The 18,838-nt window shown below is 41.8% G+C and overlaps 1 protein-coding gene across 3 annotated transcripts in view; it reads left to right on the top strand.

Moving 5' to 3' along the window:
* Rhp (rhophilin) overlaps positions 1 to 18,838 on the top strand; it is a 714,954-nt gene that overhangs the window by 603,482 nt on the left and 92,634 nt on the right. For all 3 annotated transcript variants that reach the window (XM_068228425.1, XM_067150400.2, XM_067150401.2), the window contains one exon: positions 10,213 to 10,341. In XM_068228425.1, coding sequence (XP_068084526.1) covers positions 10,213 to 10,341 — 129 coding nt within the window. The remainder of the gene's footprint in view (positions 1 to 10,212; positions 10,342 to 18,838) is intronic.

Genomic DNA, 18,838 nt, shown 5'->3' with positions numbered 1-18,838 from the left:
CTCTCATTACTCGGAACATGTATTCAGTGGTTAAAAGATCCGTGATGTCACGTGCTCATTTGCACCGTTAATTGTCCGTAACGAGGCGATCATCGCTGATTACAGGAAGAAATGATTCCAGCTAAGTGCGTACTAGTTTTTGCTGTTAACTATTACTTACAGGATACACTGGACTCCAAGGCGGATCCTGGGGAGCAAACGTCCTGCCTGAAGGCCGCTTGTTGCACGGTGCAACAGGGGAATGCGTTTGTTTCTTGACAGTTTGTTGTTGCTGTTGATCAACAGAATAGGTTGAAAACCGCAGGTTCTAAGATAACTTATGCATTAATACAATCCAATTATGCTACTCATCCAGGTATGCTATTATCAATCCGTTCATTCATTCGTACATTCAGTAATGCATAATGTCTATTGTAATCTAAGGAGAAATAAGTTCGCACTTGAAACAAAACGAAATGTTTACACTTAATAAAACAGGCATACATGTTGTTCTTGGCTACATAACACAGTTAATGTCTGGAAAAAATAAATACATTTTTAAAAACTACAAATAACCCCTGTGGCTGGGGGAAGCAAATAAATACACCCACGTTATCCCCTGCCTATCGTGAAAGGCGACTAAAAGGGACCCCATGGGCTCTGAACTTGGGAGCGCGGGTTGGAGACCACGGGACCCTTATCTGAGTCCTGGCATTGCTTCCACTTACTTGTGCTAGGCTCCTCACTTTCATCTATCCTCTCCGACATCCTTTGATCAACTCTTGTTCTTTTCCGACCCCGATGGTATTAGAGCATTCGAGGCCTAGGAAGTCTTTCATTTGCACGCCCTTCGTGGCCCTTGCCTTTCTTTGTCCGTTACTTCATTTTTCGAAGTGACCTATTTCCTCTTTTCTCTCTCTCTCTCTCTCTCTCTCTCTCTCTCTCTCTCTCTCTGTACCCCCTATGGGTGAGGGATGCAGACGAAAAATACACCTACGGAATCCCCTGCCTGTCGAAAGAGGGGACTAAAAGGGGCGACCAAGGGATGATTGAATTAGAACCATGAAACTACTTGTGATTAGTACCCACTACGCGAGGAACACCTCGGGAATACCGGTGCCCGTGATTAGTGCACCTATGTGAGGAACACCGTGGGTTTGCGTTGGCTATGAGTGCAGGCATTATGTGAGAAATACCATGGTTCTACTTTACTAGCGATTATGAGGGGCCGTTGACCTGAATTTTGGGCCCCTTTAGTCAACAAGCATTATCGATTCAAGATTGTGCTTTGGAAGCTGTCCCCTGGTCAGATAGTTTCTAGGAAGGTGTGGCATTGCAGGTCAGATCCACTGATTGTTTTAAGTTCATGTTCATTGTTAATCATCGTCTTTTCGAATTCTAGTCAGGGAATGGATTTGGGAATTTTTTTAACTTTGAAAGTTGGATCCGCTGATTATTTTAAATTCATATTCATCCATTCATTCTTCGTCATGTTTTGAAATCTGGTCAGTGGATGATTTTTTGACTTTTAAACTGTCGTTACATTTCTTATCATTAGGGACCGATGACCTAGATATTAGGCCCCTTTAAACAACAATCATCATCATCACCATCATCATCATTAAAATTACAACTTATAGATTGGGTGTGAATAGTGATTAGGCATAATTGTAATGTTTAATGCAGTAGTAGACAAATTAGTAGATAACAAGAAAAGCCTGCAAACATAATTTGGATTGCAATAAATGATTTTGTTGATATGACAGCTTTTAATTGGTTCACAACAGATATTGCTAACTTGTATAGAAATCCCGGTCATAATTCCCACATTGTAGAAATGATCGTTTATTAGGTCATTTTTGTCATTTTTTAATTTTAGGTAATTTTCTAAAATTATGCGATATTATTTGGTCATTTTATGGAATTTATTAGACTTATTTTATACCTTTGTTATACATTTTTGAGGATTTTGAAGCGTTGCGCGTGTGGTATTGAATATTATCGCAACATAAATAAGGATGAATACGAAGACTTGAGAATCTTCGCAACGCTTTGTCAATCTGGGGATTAAAGAAACTTTGTTTACTAATTAATTCTTGGAAATGTCCATATTCCAGGAGAAACACCTCCAACCGCAGAAAATTCCTCGTGAACAGCCGAAATTTTCTTCTGAAGACGCTGAAGAAAGTTCTATGCGAAACGTAAAGAATTTCACCTTGTTTTCTGGACGCGGAAAAGTCCCAAAAGCTTATTATAATAACTATAATATAAATAAAGGCTATACCAACTCGATTAGTAAATTGATTGTAAAATTTCCTTTTACATTTGTCATTTTTTTAAGTTTTCTGATCATTTTACTGGCTTTCCGCCGTCATTTTATACACCATTTTTAAACATTTTTAGGCCATCACAATCACAATCGAGTTGGTGTAGCCTATGTTTATCTTGTTGACATAATTTTAACACAAAAATACAAACAGACTGCGTCCTTCTATACTAACATAAATGGATACCGAATCTAATTTCGTACTTTGATAAAAATGCACATAAATACTGGTTAATATTTCAGCCCATTGTTTAATACTGAAAATTCAGTTTTCCTTTCAAGAATGTCTTTTCTGATATACGTTCGATAAGTCGGAAAAATCTGAAGAACAAAACAAAAAATACTGAAATTTTCGATCATATCCAATACCACACGCGTAAATGCTTCAAAATCCTTCAACATGTAATAAAACGACTCAAAAAGTATAAATGAGTCCAATAAATTCCATAAAATGACCAAATAATGACCTATAATTTTATATGGCAAAAAAATGACAACAAACGACCTAATGAATTAACATTTCTACAATGTGCGAACTATGATCAGGATTTCTGTACAACAGTGTCTATTGTGAACCAATTAAAAGATGACAAGTTATCAAAATCCTAGCTCTGCTCTTGACCCTGGAGGTTTGTACGCTCGTTATGGTACAGGAAGAGGTTTATACTGTGAATCTCTAATCAGTATAAGCTTTGTTTGATGGCAAAAGCCCAGACACATACAGATGCCATTCAAGTAAAGAAAAATATTCTTTATGAATAGGCTATCAAAACTCGAGCCGTCCATTCAGGAACACAGACACTCAACAATAGTGCGCTTGAGAACTCGGGGAAAGTTTCTTGAACAGGTCGTTATTAGCACCTTAATTGTCCTCAGTTATAACAGTAATATTAATTTTGTACACGATGGACACTTTCTCTGTTCCTTCGTGAAAGAGCTGCTAACAGTGTTTTGGTGGGAAGTAAGCGGCGCCTCCAGCCTCCACAGGGTCACGGGCAGACCCTAAACAAGGTGAGTTTCAGGGGCGTAGCCCATGGGGGGCGGGGGGTGTTACTGGGGGCTAGAACCTCCCTTAGAACCTAGAATCTTAGTTTATGAGTGTCGGTTAATTAGAGTTCATTCCTACCTTAGCATTTATCTCATCATTTCGAGTACCCTCCTGCCATTGTTCCTACCTGTTTGTACCAACGATCTTTTTTGCTACTTTCATGTCTGTTACTTATAACTTATGACCACCTGTGGGTGGGGGACGCAGACGCAGACGAAGACGACATTCACGGTATGCCCTACCTGTCGTAAGAGGTGACTAAAATGGGCGACCAAGAGATGATTACATTAGAACCATGAGATTATTTGTGATTAGCACTATTACGTGCGGAACACAATGTAATCGACGTTACTTACGACTAGTACCACCTTGCGAGGAAATCCCAGGGTTCACTTTATATAGGTGCAATACAATTCTGTGAGGAACACTATGTGCCGAGTGTTGCTTGTAATAGAGGTCATCATATGTATTCCACAGATCGGGTTCACTGTGTTCAGGGTGGGTCTGCGTTACCTATGAGTAATACCACTTCATGAACAACACCATGGGTCTACGTTGCCTGTGGTTAGTTGTGCTATGTGAGAAACAACACGGGTTTGGCTGGCGTCCGTGATTAGTACACTATGTGAGGAAAACCATTGGTCTGCGTTGCCTGAGAATAGTATTATTATGTGAGGAAGACCATGGATATGTGTTGCCTGTGGGCGTTACTGTAATGTGTGCGACACTGTGGGTCTGCATTACGTGTGATTAGTACCATTACGTGAGTGACGCCATGTGTATGCATAGCCTGTGATTAGTTCCACCAAGTGAGGAACACAACGGGAATACCGGCGTCCGTGATTAGTCCAACTATGTAAGGAGCACCATGGGTCTGCGTTGCTTGTGAGTGGTGCCCTTATGTGCGAAACACCATGGGTTTTTGTTACCTGTGAGTGATGCCATTGTGTGTGACATCATAGGGCTACATTACCTGTGATTAGTACAGGAGGAACACCATGGTTCTGCCTTACTGGTGATTAGTACCATCGTGAGGGGCCGGTGACCTGGATTTTGACCCCTTTAAATTATAATCATCCCAGTAATTAAGTCATTGGGAATTGGATCCGCTGATTGCTTTTGTACCACGATCATTTCCTCATTAAATTCTAGTCGGTGGATACAGTTTGAAGTTTTAATTTGCATTTTGTTACACCTGGTACTATTAGGGGCCGATGACCTAGCCGTTAGGCTCCTTTAAACAACAAACATCATCATCATTACAACTTCTGTGTAAGATATCCTGAGATCACCCAACCTTCACTCCCGTACACCAACGTTGGCCTGCAAGTAGACCGGTGTAAAGATAATTTCGACCGGGAGCTGACTTCTTCCTTACAGAATACCGTTGATCGCAACTGCGAGCTCACTGCATTCCGTACTATTACGTTATCTTTTAAGTCGGCTTTGTAGCGAAAGAAAATGTGAAGGGAGTCAGGGGAAAACGTACGCTTGGGACCCTTAAAATTGAATACGCTGCCTAAACGGTTAATCCTATTGAACAGTGCAGCGCACCAAGTGTACTTGAAATTCGATTTGGCAGAAAAGAGTTTATATGAATGTTCTCGAGTTTTTTAGAAAATATGTTTTGCTGATGGTGTTTCCTTGGTCTCTTTGTCTTGGTTTCCTTCACGTAAAAACTACTTGAGGGATCATGCTCAAACTTGACAAGCATACAACTGATACATTTGTTATTGCATAAAATGAATTTCATTGGAAAGCCCGTATTGTTGGTAGTATACTTTTTAAAGGTACAATCAAAGGTTCCACTTTTACAATACTAAAAAATTATGTTTAATTAGGGGGACATTACTAGTGATGGGAATTATTGGCACGGATAGGTTAGAATGCAAATGTATTTGAACAAGGCGCAAGTGTATGTTACCCGCATGACGGTTCTGCGGTGAGATTTGCATAAATATTATCGATCTGAATTATCAGAACCCCTAAAATTTATGCAACTCCCCGACATATCTGTAGAGCGGCTAGTTTTCACTTGCGCCTTGTTCAAATACGTTTGCATTCTAACCTATTCGTGCCTATAACTCCCATCTCTAGACATTACTTTTAACATTGCCAATAGCCGTCGTTTTTGTAGGTATATTCAACTACAGCAGAACCTTTCTTCTTGTGTGCGCTTACAGTGAGATTTTCCGCTTCCCTCATAACCTCTTATCTAAGAATTATTAACAACACCTCATCACGCCAGCATAAGAAAAACTGGATCATCGAACTTTTAATGGAACTATTATGTGTGTTCAACAATTTTATCTTCATTTCAACAGAACAAATAAGCAATTGAGTGCTAGCATTTTAAAAACATTCTTCGAATGTTATCTTGTATTTTAACTTGACATTCTCGGTAACCCGAATGCGTATTTTAATACATATTTTGACCTTGTCTGTTTTAGTTATCTTACAAGTATTTTCAGCTGATGATGTCGAAAAAAGAAGGACGAAACATGTCCCGACACTTGTTAATATCACCCTAATTAAACATATTTTTTTAGATTTCCAAAGGTGGAACATTTGATTGTACCTTTAAAATGTAAACTGGTACTTTTGGTTAACATATAGGTTAATTATTTTTACAGTATTACAGTATATCTTATAGTGATTGCGACCAGCAGTAAGCAATTAAAATTCCCCAACCTGGACTTCACACGAGGGACGGCGTATGGCTACTTCCTCGTGGTGTTTCTCGGGTAAGGCAAAGAGCGATACAGTTTGATTAAATCTTACAACGTTTAGACCACTTCATATATAATTATCTATATAATGTAGAACTCTGTAGCGAAGCACGGGCACGTCAGATAGTTACAGCATAAATAACTTATTGCAAGCGACCGGTGGCGAAGCGTGAACTACGTGAGGGGGTAGATAGAGATTTTAAAAAAAAATTAAACTATTTTGGTCTTATGTATGGAATTTTGTTTTCGACACATACAGATCTGTATTCAATATTATATTAATGACTCTGAAACTAAGACAAACCCTATAACAACCTATAACCCTTCGTGCACTCGTTCTGTTTGTAAGTGGGGAGTTGTCAGATAACAGCATACTTTTAGAATAAAAAATAGCAATATAATTCATTGTTATGTAGATTAACAAGAGAAATAAGAAATGAATAGATTTTCGTACAAGTCATCTTACACAATATTCTTGCAAATGGGTCCAATCCGCCTGTCCTTCATTTCAGCAAATATATAATGTACTCTTGTCTTGAAGTCAGGCGTCTCGCTAATATGCCACAGTTCCTTCACTATAGCTAGAGTTCCCAAGTTGGACAGTCTCTGGTTGGTCATCGAATTTCTTAAATAGGTAGTTATTCGTTTCAGTGCACTCAGCACGTTCTCTAGAAACTGACGTCATCGGAATCAAGTTAAGCATTTTTTTTTTTTTTTTTTTTTTTTTGCTATTTGTTTTACGTCGCACCGACACAGATAGGTCTTATGGCGACGATGGGACCGGAAAGGCCTAGGAATGGGAAGGAAGCGGCCGTGGCCTTAATAAGGTACATCCCCGGCATTTGCCTGGTGTAAAAATGGGAAACTACGGAAAACCATCTTCAGGGCTGCCGGCAGTGGGATTCGAACCAACTATCTTCCGGATGCGAGCTCACAGCTGCGCGCCCCTAAAGTTAAACAATTTTGTTGTTTCCGTATACACACTATGGAGTTCATTATTAAGAATGTAAGCCAATAGCTCTTGGGGTTAAAATACTGTAAATAATATTGGCGGGCAAGAAATTGCATTTACTTGAAGGGTTTTGATGCTATCATTCCTTTATTAGGTGTAACTTTGCTATACTTCGTATTTGAATATTGTTATATAATTATTTTATTTTTAGACGTGTCTTATAATAAAGTAAATTCAAATTAATTGCATTAAAAGTATGCCTGAGATGGTAGCTAGTAAGCAGCTGAGATTCAAATACTAGCCAATGAGAGCAAGAAGAGGCGCTGGTAAATCTGTCTACTGGGCGGAGAGATCTCGCTATAGGAAAATCATAGTTCCACAGTCAGCACCTACAGATAGTGAAATGTTGCTCTATCTGAAAGCTTTGAAAATCAGAGGAAACATACACAGAATGGACAGGGTCTACTTTCGCGACCCCGAACATTGCCGAAGTGAGTTGAAAATAAGTAAAGAGGGGAATGCAATAATGTCATGTAAGTGGAAATAATTAATGTTCTAAAAATAATTGAATTAAAAAGACAATTTTTCGTTCACAAATGTTAAGGGTACTCGCTAACTACCCTGTCTCCCCTGACGCTTCGCTCCTGCAAGCGAAGTTCTTTTGAAAGAAAAGCTGTACATGTGGTGCAATGTATGGAGAAGAGTACTGGGTAGCTGAAGAAATTCGAGAGCAGCACTCCCTAGCACCGGGCGAGTTGGCCGTGCGGTTAGTGGCGCGCAGCTGTGAGCTTGCATCCGGGAGATAGTGGGTTTGAACCCCACTTGCGGCAGCCCTGAAGATGGTTTGCCGTGGTTTCCCATTTTCACACCAGGCAAAAGCTGGGCTGTACCTTAATTAAGGGCACGCCCGCTTCCTTCCCATTCTTAGGCGTTTCCTGCCCCATCGTCGCCATAAGACCCATCCGTGTCGGTGCGACGAAAAAAAAAAAAAGGCAGGTCTTATTCTCTATGGACAGAAGTTGCTAGAAACTCTGGCTTGGAATCCTATGCAAATCGTCCCTATGAAGTTCGCGCCTCTTACCCAGTGTGACATACAATGCAGCTTTTCTGCTTTCAAGCTCATTTTAAACGAAAACAGACGGGGTTTTACTTTTGTAAAACGGTCAAAATATTTAATAGTACAATGTCATGTTAGGTGTACTAGTTAAATGAGCAGGTCGCGGGTGTAATAATTTAATTTGTGTACAATTTTTTAAATATTTATTTTTACAGTTGCCTAACGTCGCAGTGACAGATAGGTTGTATGGCGACAATGGGGCAGGAAAAGGCTAGGAGTGGCCAGAAAGCTGCCGTGGCCTTAATTAAGGTACAGCCCCAGTATTTGCCTAGTGTGAAGATGGTAAACCACGGAAAACTATATTCAGGGCTGACAATAGTGGGGTTCAAACTCACTATCTCCCAAATACAAGATCACAGTTGCGTGCCCCTAACCGCACGGCCAACTCGCTCGGTAGTTCTGTTAAAAAATAAACAATTTACAAAAGTAAGAAATAGAGTAATAATGTACAGGGTGGTCGGAAAGAACGTGAACCGGATATGCGAGCCTTGGAGGGTTCGTCATACTGATAAATAATTTGAAAAACAGAATTCAGTATGTTGCACCGTTGCCAGTTTATCAGCTGCTGAAGTTAGCCTATCAGATCGCTTCGCGGGCGAATTTAAATGGGCTGTACGAGGCGATTGAGCACGTGGATTGAGACCGGCATGAGAGCCATGCCAAGAAATCAGCTTCAAGTACAAACACAGCCAGTCACTTGCTAGGGCGCGATCCTCAGAGATTGCTCCCCTGGTGCAGTTTTTCCCTCGATTGGTTCTTTCAAGTTAACAATGTCTTTGATGTACCAATTAAAAGATGACACGTGCCCCTACTTATAATAACGCATATTTAATGTAAGTCTATTAGTTATTGCATTATATTAATTGTTTGGAACATTAGTAAAGTCATTGGTTTGATGCAGCACTCCACACCACCCTATCTTGTTCTATTTCATTTCTGCGTAACTACTTCATCCGACATCTACTCTAATCTGTTTGTCATATTCATACCATAGTCCACCCCCACCATTCTTATCGCCCACACTTCCCTCAACATCTAACTGATCAAGTCCTGCGTGTCTTAAGGTGTGTCCTATCGTTCCATCTCTTCTTGTGGTCAAATTTCTCCAAATCATTCTCCCCTCACCAATTCTGTTCTGTATTTCGTCATTCCTGATTCGATCTACCCTTCTAACTTCCAGCATTCTTCTGTAATACCACATTTCAAAAGCTTATATTTCCTTTCCTTCTGAGCTAGTTGTTGTACTAGTTTCACTTACATACAATGTCCAGCTTCATGGCTAAATGGTTAGCGTGCTGACCTTTGGTCCAACGGGTCCCGGGTTTGATTCCCGACCGGATTGGGGAATTTAAGTTTCATTAGTTCATTCCTGTGGCTGGGGGATCTGTTGTTTGTGCTGTCTTCATAATTAGAATTCATCGTATGTAAGGTCCCAGCCTCACAGACGTGCAGGTCACCTGTACGGCGTCAACTTGCAAGACCTGCACTAGGCCTGTGGAGGCCACACGTCATGATGATGATGATTATGATGATGATGATGATGTTATTATTGTTATTATTAGTACCTTCGTGCAATACCATGCTCAAAACTAAAGTAATTTTACTTTTTCGTAAAAAACCCATAAACTCCCAAACAGAAGATTTAGAATCGTAAAAAATCCTACAATGTGGGTTGTAAAAGGTACGTTTTGTTAGTTTTTTACTTTTCCCCTAAAAACCTATAAATTTCCAAACAGAAGGTTTAGAATTCTAAAAAATCCTCCAACCTGGATTGTAAAAGAAACGTAAGCCTATTGCTTAATTTTTTACTTTTGCCCTATAAATTCTCAAATGGAACACTTAGAATCCTAAAAGAATCGTACATCATGGGTCGAAACAACCCTATTTTATTTAAACCTAAAATACGGGGCTTCCACGTAACATTTCCTCCTACTGTATTGTTAAAAAGCTTGAGGTTGTTTATCTTACGTCTTTTAGCTGTATGATTTCTTCCTGAATTTTGTAATATTCTGGTGTAATAATCTCATAGCAACTTCGACTTACCACGATTTTTCTTTCCAGAGCTACGACGAATCGCAAGCTGAAGGAGACGGTAGCTCTGGAACTCAGCTTCGTCAACTCGAATTTGCAACTGCTGAAGGAACAGCTCGCCGAGCTCAACAGCTCTGTAGAGCTCTACCAGAATGACAGGTAAGGGTTTTAGATAGTCTGAACATTGTTTAAAGGATGTCCTTTAGTTCTATTATTCTCATGCCAACAGTGTTGCAAACACGCATGATTTGAAGGGTAAAATAGCACTCACTAAATCAGGCAGTTCAGAAAAATTACCCTATTGCCAGGGTCATCTAGCAACTGATGTAGAAATATTCCATTGAGAAAAACATTTCGGAGCACGAGGCAGTTGGTTCAACCCGAGCTCCCGATGTTATGTCCAGTATTGTTCCTAAAAGTTATACTTTAAACTTCAGCAAACACTGCTGATTTCAACAAAATACTTATTTTGCAAATTAAATCCCTTTAATAACTATATTAAATAGCCTTAAAAAAATCTGACCAAGTAATTTTAAATTCGAAAAATCGTGCATTAAAATTTTCAATATGTGAGGACCTTATTGACTCTTGGGCCAGTAATATTTTGTCAGGCGAAAAAATGTAGAAAATCGTCTGAATTACGGGGGTCATTTCAATAAATTTCGAAGTTTCTTGAAATCATTCAAGGAAAGACTTTTTTTTCACAAGTGGCAACGATGGGACAGGAAAGGTTTAAGAGTGGGAAGGAAGTGGACGTGGCCTTAATTAAGGTACAGCACCAGCATTTGCCTGGTGTGAAAAATGGGAAACCACGGAAAAACATCTTCAGAGCTGCCGACATTGGGGCTCGAATCCACTATCTTCCGAATACTGGATACTGACCGCACTTAAGCGACTGCAGCAATCGAGCTTGGCGAGAAAAAGAGACTAGGTTAACAATTTATAGGGAATCTGCCACCTAGATGACGCTCTTAAATGTAGTTACTGATCGAACATCGAATCCGCTGATCTCAGGGGGGGATACTTCATTAATTCAAGTTCTGCCCACTGTCGAACGGAGAATGCGCTGCTGCCACAGGGGCTGATTTAAAGGCCTGCGAGTCTAACCTGGGGACTAAGGCCCCCAGACCCACTTTGTTCACCCCAACCCAATGTTTTAGTCACTATCCGGACCTAATAAATGTCACTCGCTGGACATGAGTTCGCAAGTTGGCCGCGTCATCTTGGATTCCTAACATCTCTTTTGCAACCCTGTTAGTGAAGTTTTGCGGAAATAAATTGCCTATTATGATGTACTTGACATTCCCAAGTTTACCTTGATGCAGGGTTTTGTCCTGGACTATACAATACGTTCCTATTCGAACCCCTCTGTGGGTTATTCCGTTTTCTTTTGAAGCACTCTGTATATGCAAGTGTATGTACGTGTGGGCTTTTAGTTACATTTTCTGTATCCGATGCCGTAGGCTAAATAAAGTGCTCGTCGTTAACATAAACTACCGCAGGGATAATGAATTAATGTTCATCAACCATATTTCTTTTTACAACATTTATTGTATTATTCCGTTCTGCTGCAGTTAACATAAAGAATGTGGAATCTTGTTTTCACGTGAAGAAGGTCATGGAGTTCAGCCAAGCTTGACAGCTCTTTTCACTTACGTTACTCTGAGTTTCAATCTTTGAAACACTCTGGAATCTTATTTTTACCTGAACACGCACAGTTTATCGGGAACAAAGCCATAAGCATGAAGGTACACTCTTTGATCGGTCGGATCTCTTCGTCTGCCTTGCAATCTCTGTGTGGTGCCATTTACAACAACTTAACCGTGAGGTCGCTTGTCTGTCTGTTAGGTCATCAGCCCAGAGGCTGGTTGGATCCTCAAATAGCACCACCAAAGGCTATACAGTTATAGGAAAACCAAAAAAAATCCAATGGCAGCACCATAATGAGGCGTACTAGGCAAGATGAGGCGTGAGCTAGTTTGCCGTTGCTTTCCTCACTGGGTCAGAAAGTGCTATTGCAGCACGACTGACCCTATGAGCAACACCAGATACACTGGTCGTGCTGTGAATGTAATTTTTAAAAATTCTATTTGTTCGGGGCGTCGACCTATAGAGATCTTTTGTCCCTACTTGCGCCATACGGCATGAACCTGCGTGTAATTGGAATTGCGGAAATGTAGAGTATTAATGTAATCTGCTAAGGAAACTAAATATTCAGGAGGTCAAATGGACCGTATCCCTATTGAACTATCCAAAACTTTTCATAGGGTAGATAACGGAATGAAAAAAATGAAAATCCGCAGCCTGTTTCTAGTCATTCGGCCGGATCAGGAATGTAATGAATGAAGCCCCATCTAGCGGCAAGGACAGGAATGTGCCGGCTGCCGAAGCCTGTCACACTCCTCTGGGGCAATGATTAATTACTGACAGATGAAATGAAACGATATTGGAGAGTGTTGCTGGAATGAATGATCACAGGGAAAACCGGAGTTCCGCTTTGTCCAGTATAAATCGCACATGGAGTGACCAGGACTTGACCCACGAAACCCAGCGGTGAGAGGTCGGCGAACTGCCGACTGAGCCATGGAGGCTCCTCGATAACGGTTGAACCGCAAGTTCGGACATTTGGTTCACGCACTCGGTCGAGCGGCCGGTGGTGCGAAGCTACCATCCGTGGGATTAAACCTGAACGCGTCTAAGGCCGAATCCCTTCTAGCCAATGTTGGCAACGATATCTCTCGGGAGTCCCGTGAGTCGAAAGGCTCCAAACAATGAGACTTTACTAGGCGCGTCTCGTCAGTGGGGCGCGCCGTACAGGCCCTGTGACTTTGCCGAATGGAGCAACTCTAGCGGTCGTGTCGGGATTTATCCCTTCCGTCCGCCTGCTTCTAGCGGTCGATCATGGGTATACCTCTGTTCGATGTCTGGACTCGGAATCGTCTGTAGACAACTTAGGTGACCCACGAAACCCAGCGGCGAGAGGCTGGCGAACTGCCGACTGAGCCATGGAGGCTCCTCGATAATGGAAGACTGGTGAAAATGAGAGCTTTTGGACTGTCCAGGAGAGTGATTGAATGGGAGTATGTGATGCGTTATCTGATCCTGTAATGATTGAGAAGGAGGGGGGGGGGCGCAAGACAGTATTATTGGACCTTTACGTTTTCTTATGTATATAAATGGTATTAGTAAAGAACTAGAATCAGATCTTAGGCTTTTTATGGGTGATGTTATACTGTATAGAGTAATAAATACGTAAGTTACAGGATTGTGAGCGATTGCAAAAACACCTCGACAATGTTATGAGATTTTTTAAAATTATTATTATTTTTCATGCGGCCTCCGGACCTGCGCATCTGTAAGGACTGGACCCTACCTAAGATGACTTATAATTTTGAAAAGGGCACAAACACCCTGTCCCCGAGCCATAGGAATTAACTAATGCAAGTTAAAATCTCCGACCGGCTGGGAATCGAACCCGGGACACCTTGAACCAAAGGCCAGTATGCTAACCACTTAGCTATGAAGCAGGACATATTGTGAGATGGACAGCATGATGGTAAATAGGATGAAAAGTCAGTTTGTCTCACCAAGAGGTAAAGAGCTCTCAGTTTTAATTACTGTGTTGATGGGCTGTAAATAAAGGTTGCAGATCTCTTCACATGATTATGGGCGTATTTAGGGGATGTGGTGAGGTTGTAAGCTGGCCACGTGGTCTAGGGGTTGCGTGCCTGCCTCTTGCGTGGAGGCCCCTGGTTCGATTCCCGACCAGGTCAGGAATTTTTACCTGGATCTGAGGGCTTGTTCGAGGTCCACTCTGCCTACGTGATTACAATTGTGGAGCTATCTAGCGGTGAGATAGCGACCCCGGTCTAGAAACCAAATAATAACTAAGGGGATTCGTCGTGCTGACTGTACGACACCTCGTAATCTGCAGGCCTTCGGGCTGAGCGGCGGTCGGTTGGTAGGCCAAGGCTCTTCAGGCCTGTTGCGCCATGGGGTGTTGGAGGAAGGTTGTAAAGGAGAGGGCGTATAAGTTTCTGGTAAGACCTCAATTGGAGTATGGTTCCAGTGAATGGGACCCCACATCAGGATTACTTGATATAAGAACCGGTAAAAGGTCCAAACGAAAGCAACGCGATTTGTTCTGGGTAATTTCGGACAAAATGTTACAAATTTTTTGGGCTGGGAAGACTTGGCGGTAATGAGACGAGCTACTCAACTAAGTGGTATGTTCCGAGCTGTCAGTGGAAAGATGGTGTGGAATGACGTTAGAAGACGAATATCCTTGAATGGAGCTTTTAAAAGTGGAAAAGATCATAACATGAAGATAAAGTTGGAATACAAGAGAACAAATTGAGGCAAATATTCGATTGTAGGAATGGGAATTAGTGATTGCAGTAATTTATCAAGAGAAATGTTCGATAAATTTCCAAAGTCTTTGAAATCATTTGAGACTTGATAAACAAATGATAAGAAACCTGCAACCTGGGCGACAGTCCTAAATGCAGATCAAAATCGATTGATTGATTGATTGATTGATTGATTGATTGATTGATTGATTGATTGATTGATTGATTGATTGATTGATTGATTGATTGATTGATTGATTGATTGATTGATTGATTGATTGATTGATTGATTGATTGATTGATTGATTGATTGATTGATTGATTGATTGATTGATTGATTGATTGATTGATTGATTGATTGATTGATTGATTGATTAGTGAAAATATATCCGTAATTTATGGACACTTGTCACATTGGCCGGTCTAATGACCATGCGATTGTGAGTTCTGTCCCCCGTTGTTGGTCATCCGTCATTGAGAGAGAATATTTTATTCCATTCATACATTCATTCATTTATGCATTGGTATATTCATTCATTCACCCTTCCCATTCAGCTACTGATCTTTCCCTGAGCTTTGCGAGAACTAGGAAGACTCATGTTCACGGCGTTCACAACACTGTTGGCGATGTACCTTCATAATTCGTAGAGTCGGGCCTATCCCTCCTTCTTTTCTGATTGGTGTTACGAGTGGATGGTTATGTCGCGTTTCGTACTTCTCGTTGAAACAATAACCATCATCACATCCCACCGCTACACCATCTAGAACTATATTGAGGAAAGTAAACTTTGGTAATTCTCGTATGTAGGCTACTGTATTAAGACGAATAATGTTGTCTCTGGACTGGCTTCTATGCCCTAGCCCGCCCGGTGGACGTGATCGTTAAGGCGTTGATGTCGGTCTGACATCGAGGTTAGCCCGTTCGAGTCTCGTTGATCGAAAAAAAATTCACTATCAGAATTTCTAATCACGAGATTGTGTACCAAACGCCTGGATTAAATTCCAAACCTCTCCGCAGTGTCCATATGGAGTGAGGGCATATGACGCTGTTGATGGTGATTCGTCCGTCGGATGGAGACGTTAAGCCTTGAGCAGACCTCTTGGTGCTATTCGACAGGAGTAGGCTATGTGCCGGCACTGGGTTTCACCCTCTCCCTTCTTACTATCATATATCATGTCATTCATTTCATCTCATTAACCCCTCTGATGAGGTTGACATCACGAAGGGCATTCCGTCATAAACAAAAACCCGTAGAGAAACGGGACAATGGTTGAACAAACACACACACTGGCTTCTATGGTCAGGTCACGAAATACAATCACTATAATATTCGAGCTCTTAAGGTCTTTTCAATCGTGAATTTACCAGTGTTTCGCCCCAGTGTGACAGTGGACTCGTAAGTCGATCGCTACAGATAACTTCCGGATATACTGACGTATCCCCGAGATAGCGGGTTGATGCATGTATCCATGCTAACAGAGGGCAGTTTGAATATTTCATATAAATAGTTTCATGTGCTATGGTGGTGCGTTCTGTTCCTGTGTGTTTCTCATTATGATTGTACCATGTGGAGTTATAGAAAATAGTGATTTCTGACATAGAAACAAAGCGCCGGGCCCATGTCCATATAACACATTTACTGCTTCTACCTGTGAGGAGTGTGTCCTGAAAGTTTGGCCGTACTCTGTATGCCCACAGTGAATGGGAAGTATGAATAAATAAAACGATGTGAAAAGTTTAACGTGTTTACTACTACTACTACTACTACTACTACTAAAATGTTTTCATTCTTTCCCTGAAGGGGGAGACGGGCCTCTTGGAAGATGACGGCGCCGTCTCTCAGGCCGGGAGGTTTGTTACGGTGAAGGAGATGTGTGGAGAAGGTGAGAGAGTTGCCGGCCGTGGCCTATACTAGGAACTGTCCGGGCATTCTCTTTAGTGAAGGAGAATGGAAAACCACAGAAAATCATTCTCAGAACAGCCGACGGTGGAGTCGTCTCCCGAATACAAAGACGTATAGCCACGACAGAGCTGCGGCCGGGTACTAGCACGTGAATGGCGGAAGTATCATTCAAAGAGAAAGGGAAATGAGCTACAGTTTTATGATCGTGTGACATGGATTACGACCTTATCAACTGCTTTCCCTTGTTTCATTCTTATTTGAAGAAATGTTAGAAGACAGGGAAGTACAATGTTTGAAAGTTTGGAGTGAGCCTTAGTATCAGTAGTTAAAGGTGAATGTAATCTTTGTTCAAGGCACTAACAACGCAGAGCCGTCGTTAAGACTACATGGTGTGCGCTCACAAAAACACACTACGGTGTGATGGATCTTGGCCTACCAAGCAATCGCTGCTCAGCTCGATTCTCAGATTGCGAGGTAACACGTTTTAAATGTGACGAATCTCCTCGACCGTTTTTAAGAAAAGAATATCGTTGTTTTTATGTTTTATTGTTTTCTTTTGACCGGGCGAGTTGGTCGTGCGGTTAGGGGCGCGTTGCTGTGTGTTTGCATCCGGGAGATAGGAGGTTCGAACCCCACTGTCGGCAGGCTGGAAGATGATTTTCCGTGGTTTCCCATTTTCTCACTAAGCAAATGCTGGCGCTGTACATTAATTAAGGCCACGGCCGCTTCCTTCCCACTCCTAGGAATTTCCTATCCCATCGTCGCTATAACACCTACCTAGGTCGGTGCGACGTAAAGCAAAAAAAAACTACATACGGTTTTCGGGAACGCCGCGGTGTCGGAATATTGTCTCACAGGAGTTCTTTCACGTGCCCATACATTAACAGACACGAGGCTAACGTATTTGAACCGGACTGAGCCAGGATCGAACCTGCCAAGTTTGGGTCAGAAGGCCAGCGCCTCAACCGACTGAGCCATTCAGACCGGCTCTCGACTTTTTTGTTTGTTTTCTAGATCGGAGTTGCTATCTCATCGCCAGGTAGTTCCCCAGTTGTTCTCCTACGGGCTGAATGGATATCGAACCATCCTCAGCTCCCGGGGAGCTGGTCGGGGATCGAACCCGGGACTTTCGGGTACGAAGCAGGGTCGTTACCCCTTATACCGTGGGACCGACTAATAATTCGTCAAAACTCAATTTTGTTTTAGTGATTAGCATATTTCTGCACACAATGGAGTGAACATTGGTGTATCCATTACCTCTGAACGCGGGTTAACGTGTGTCCTTCTCCTTCTGGATAGTTGAATCACAATAAATAAATAAATAAATAAATAAATAAATAAATAAATAAATAAATAAATAAATAAATAAATAAATAAATAAATAAATAAATAAATAAATAAATAGTCCGCCTCTGTGGTGTATTGCTTAGTGTGATTAGATGCCACCCCCTGAGACCCGGGTTCGATTCCCTGCTCTTTCACGAAATTTGAAAAGTGGTACGAGGACTGGGACAGGGTCCACTCAACCTTGAGAGGTCAATTGAGTAGAAGGGGTTCGATTTCCACCTCAGCCACCCTCGAAGAGGTTTTCCGTCGTTTCCCACTTCCCCTCCAGGCAAATGCCGGGATGGTACCTAACTTAAGTTCACGACACCTTCCTTCACTCTTCCTTGCCTATCCCTTCCAATATTCCCATCCCCCCACAAGGCCCCTGTTCAGCATGGCAGGTGAGGCCGTCGGGCGATGTACTGGTCTTCCTTCCCAGTTGTATCCCCGACCCAAAATCTTACGCTCCAGGACACTGTCCTTGATGGGGTAGACGTGGGATCCCTCGCTGAGTTCGAGGAAAAACCAACCCTGGGTGGTAAACGTATTAAGAAAGTAACAAAGAAAGTAATGTTACAAAGGGCTCACAATCTAACTTGCAGTACTTTTCCAGAGTAACATTATCCGCCGAGATAATGGTACTAACATTGTTTTCTACGGCACATCTAGCATTAAAGTCATGGACGTTATAAATTCAGAGGTGTAATTATTGTCAGAACCCGAGTAGTAGGGGGCGTAGTTCTCGAGAAAAATGGAACGTCTTCAAACAGGCTTCATTCGCCAGCCGCTGGCCGCCCTATTCGAATGTATTGCTAACTAGGCGACCAGGACACGTGCTTCGCATATCGTGGGTAGAAAGAAAGACCAATGAGGAAGTCTTCAAACTTCTTAAATAAGAAAAAAAGAGCTTCTAACAACTATCATGGAACGAAAGCTCGGGAACAACGGGTGCATCATGAGAGGTGAACGATATGAACTTCTCCAATTAATCGAGGGGAAAATTGAAGGAAAACGATGTCTGCGGGGAGACGGAGAAATTCCCGGCTTCAAAGACCAGTGGTGACGATAACGACCTCG

Source organism: Anabrus simplex, chromosome 6, assembly GCF_040414725.1.
Source record: "Anabrus simplex isolate iqAnaSimp1 chromosome 6, ASM4041472v1, whole genome shotgun sequence".
In the NCBI taxonomy this organism is placed as follows: domain Eukaryota; kingdom Metazoa; phylum Arthropoda; class Insecta; order Orthoptera; family Tettigoniidae; genus Anabrus; species Anabrus simplex.
The sequence above is the reverse complement of the archived record's forward strand: the minus strand, read 5'-3'. Positions and strand labels throughout refer to the sequence as shown.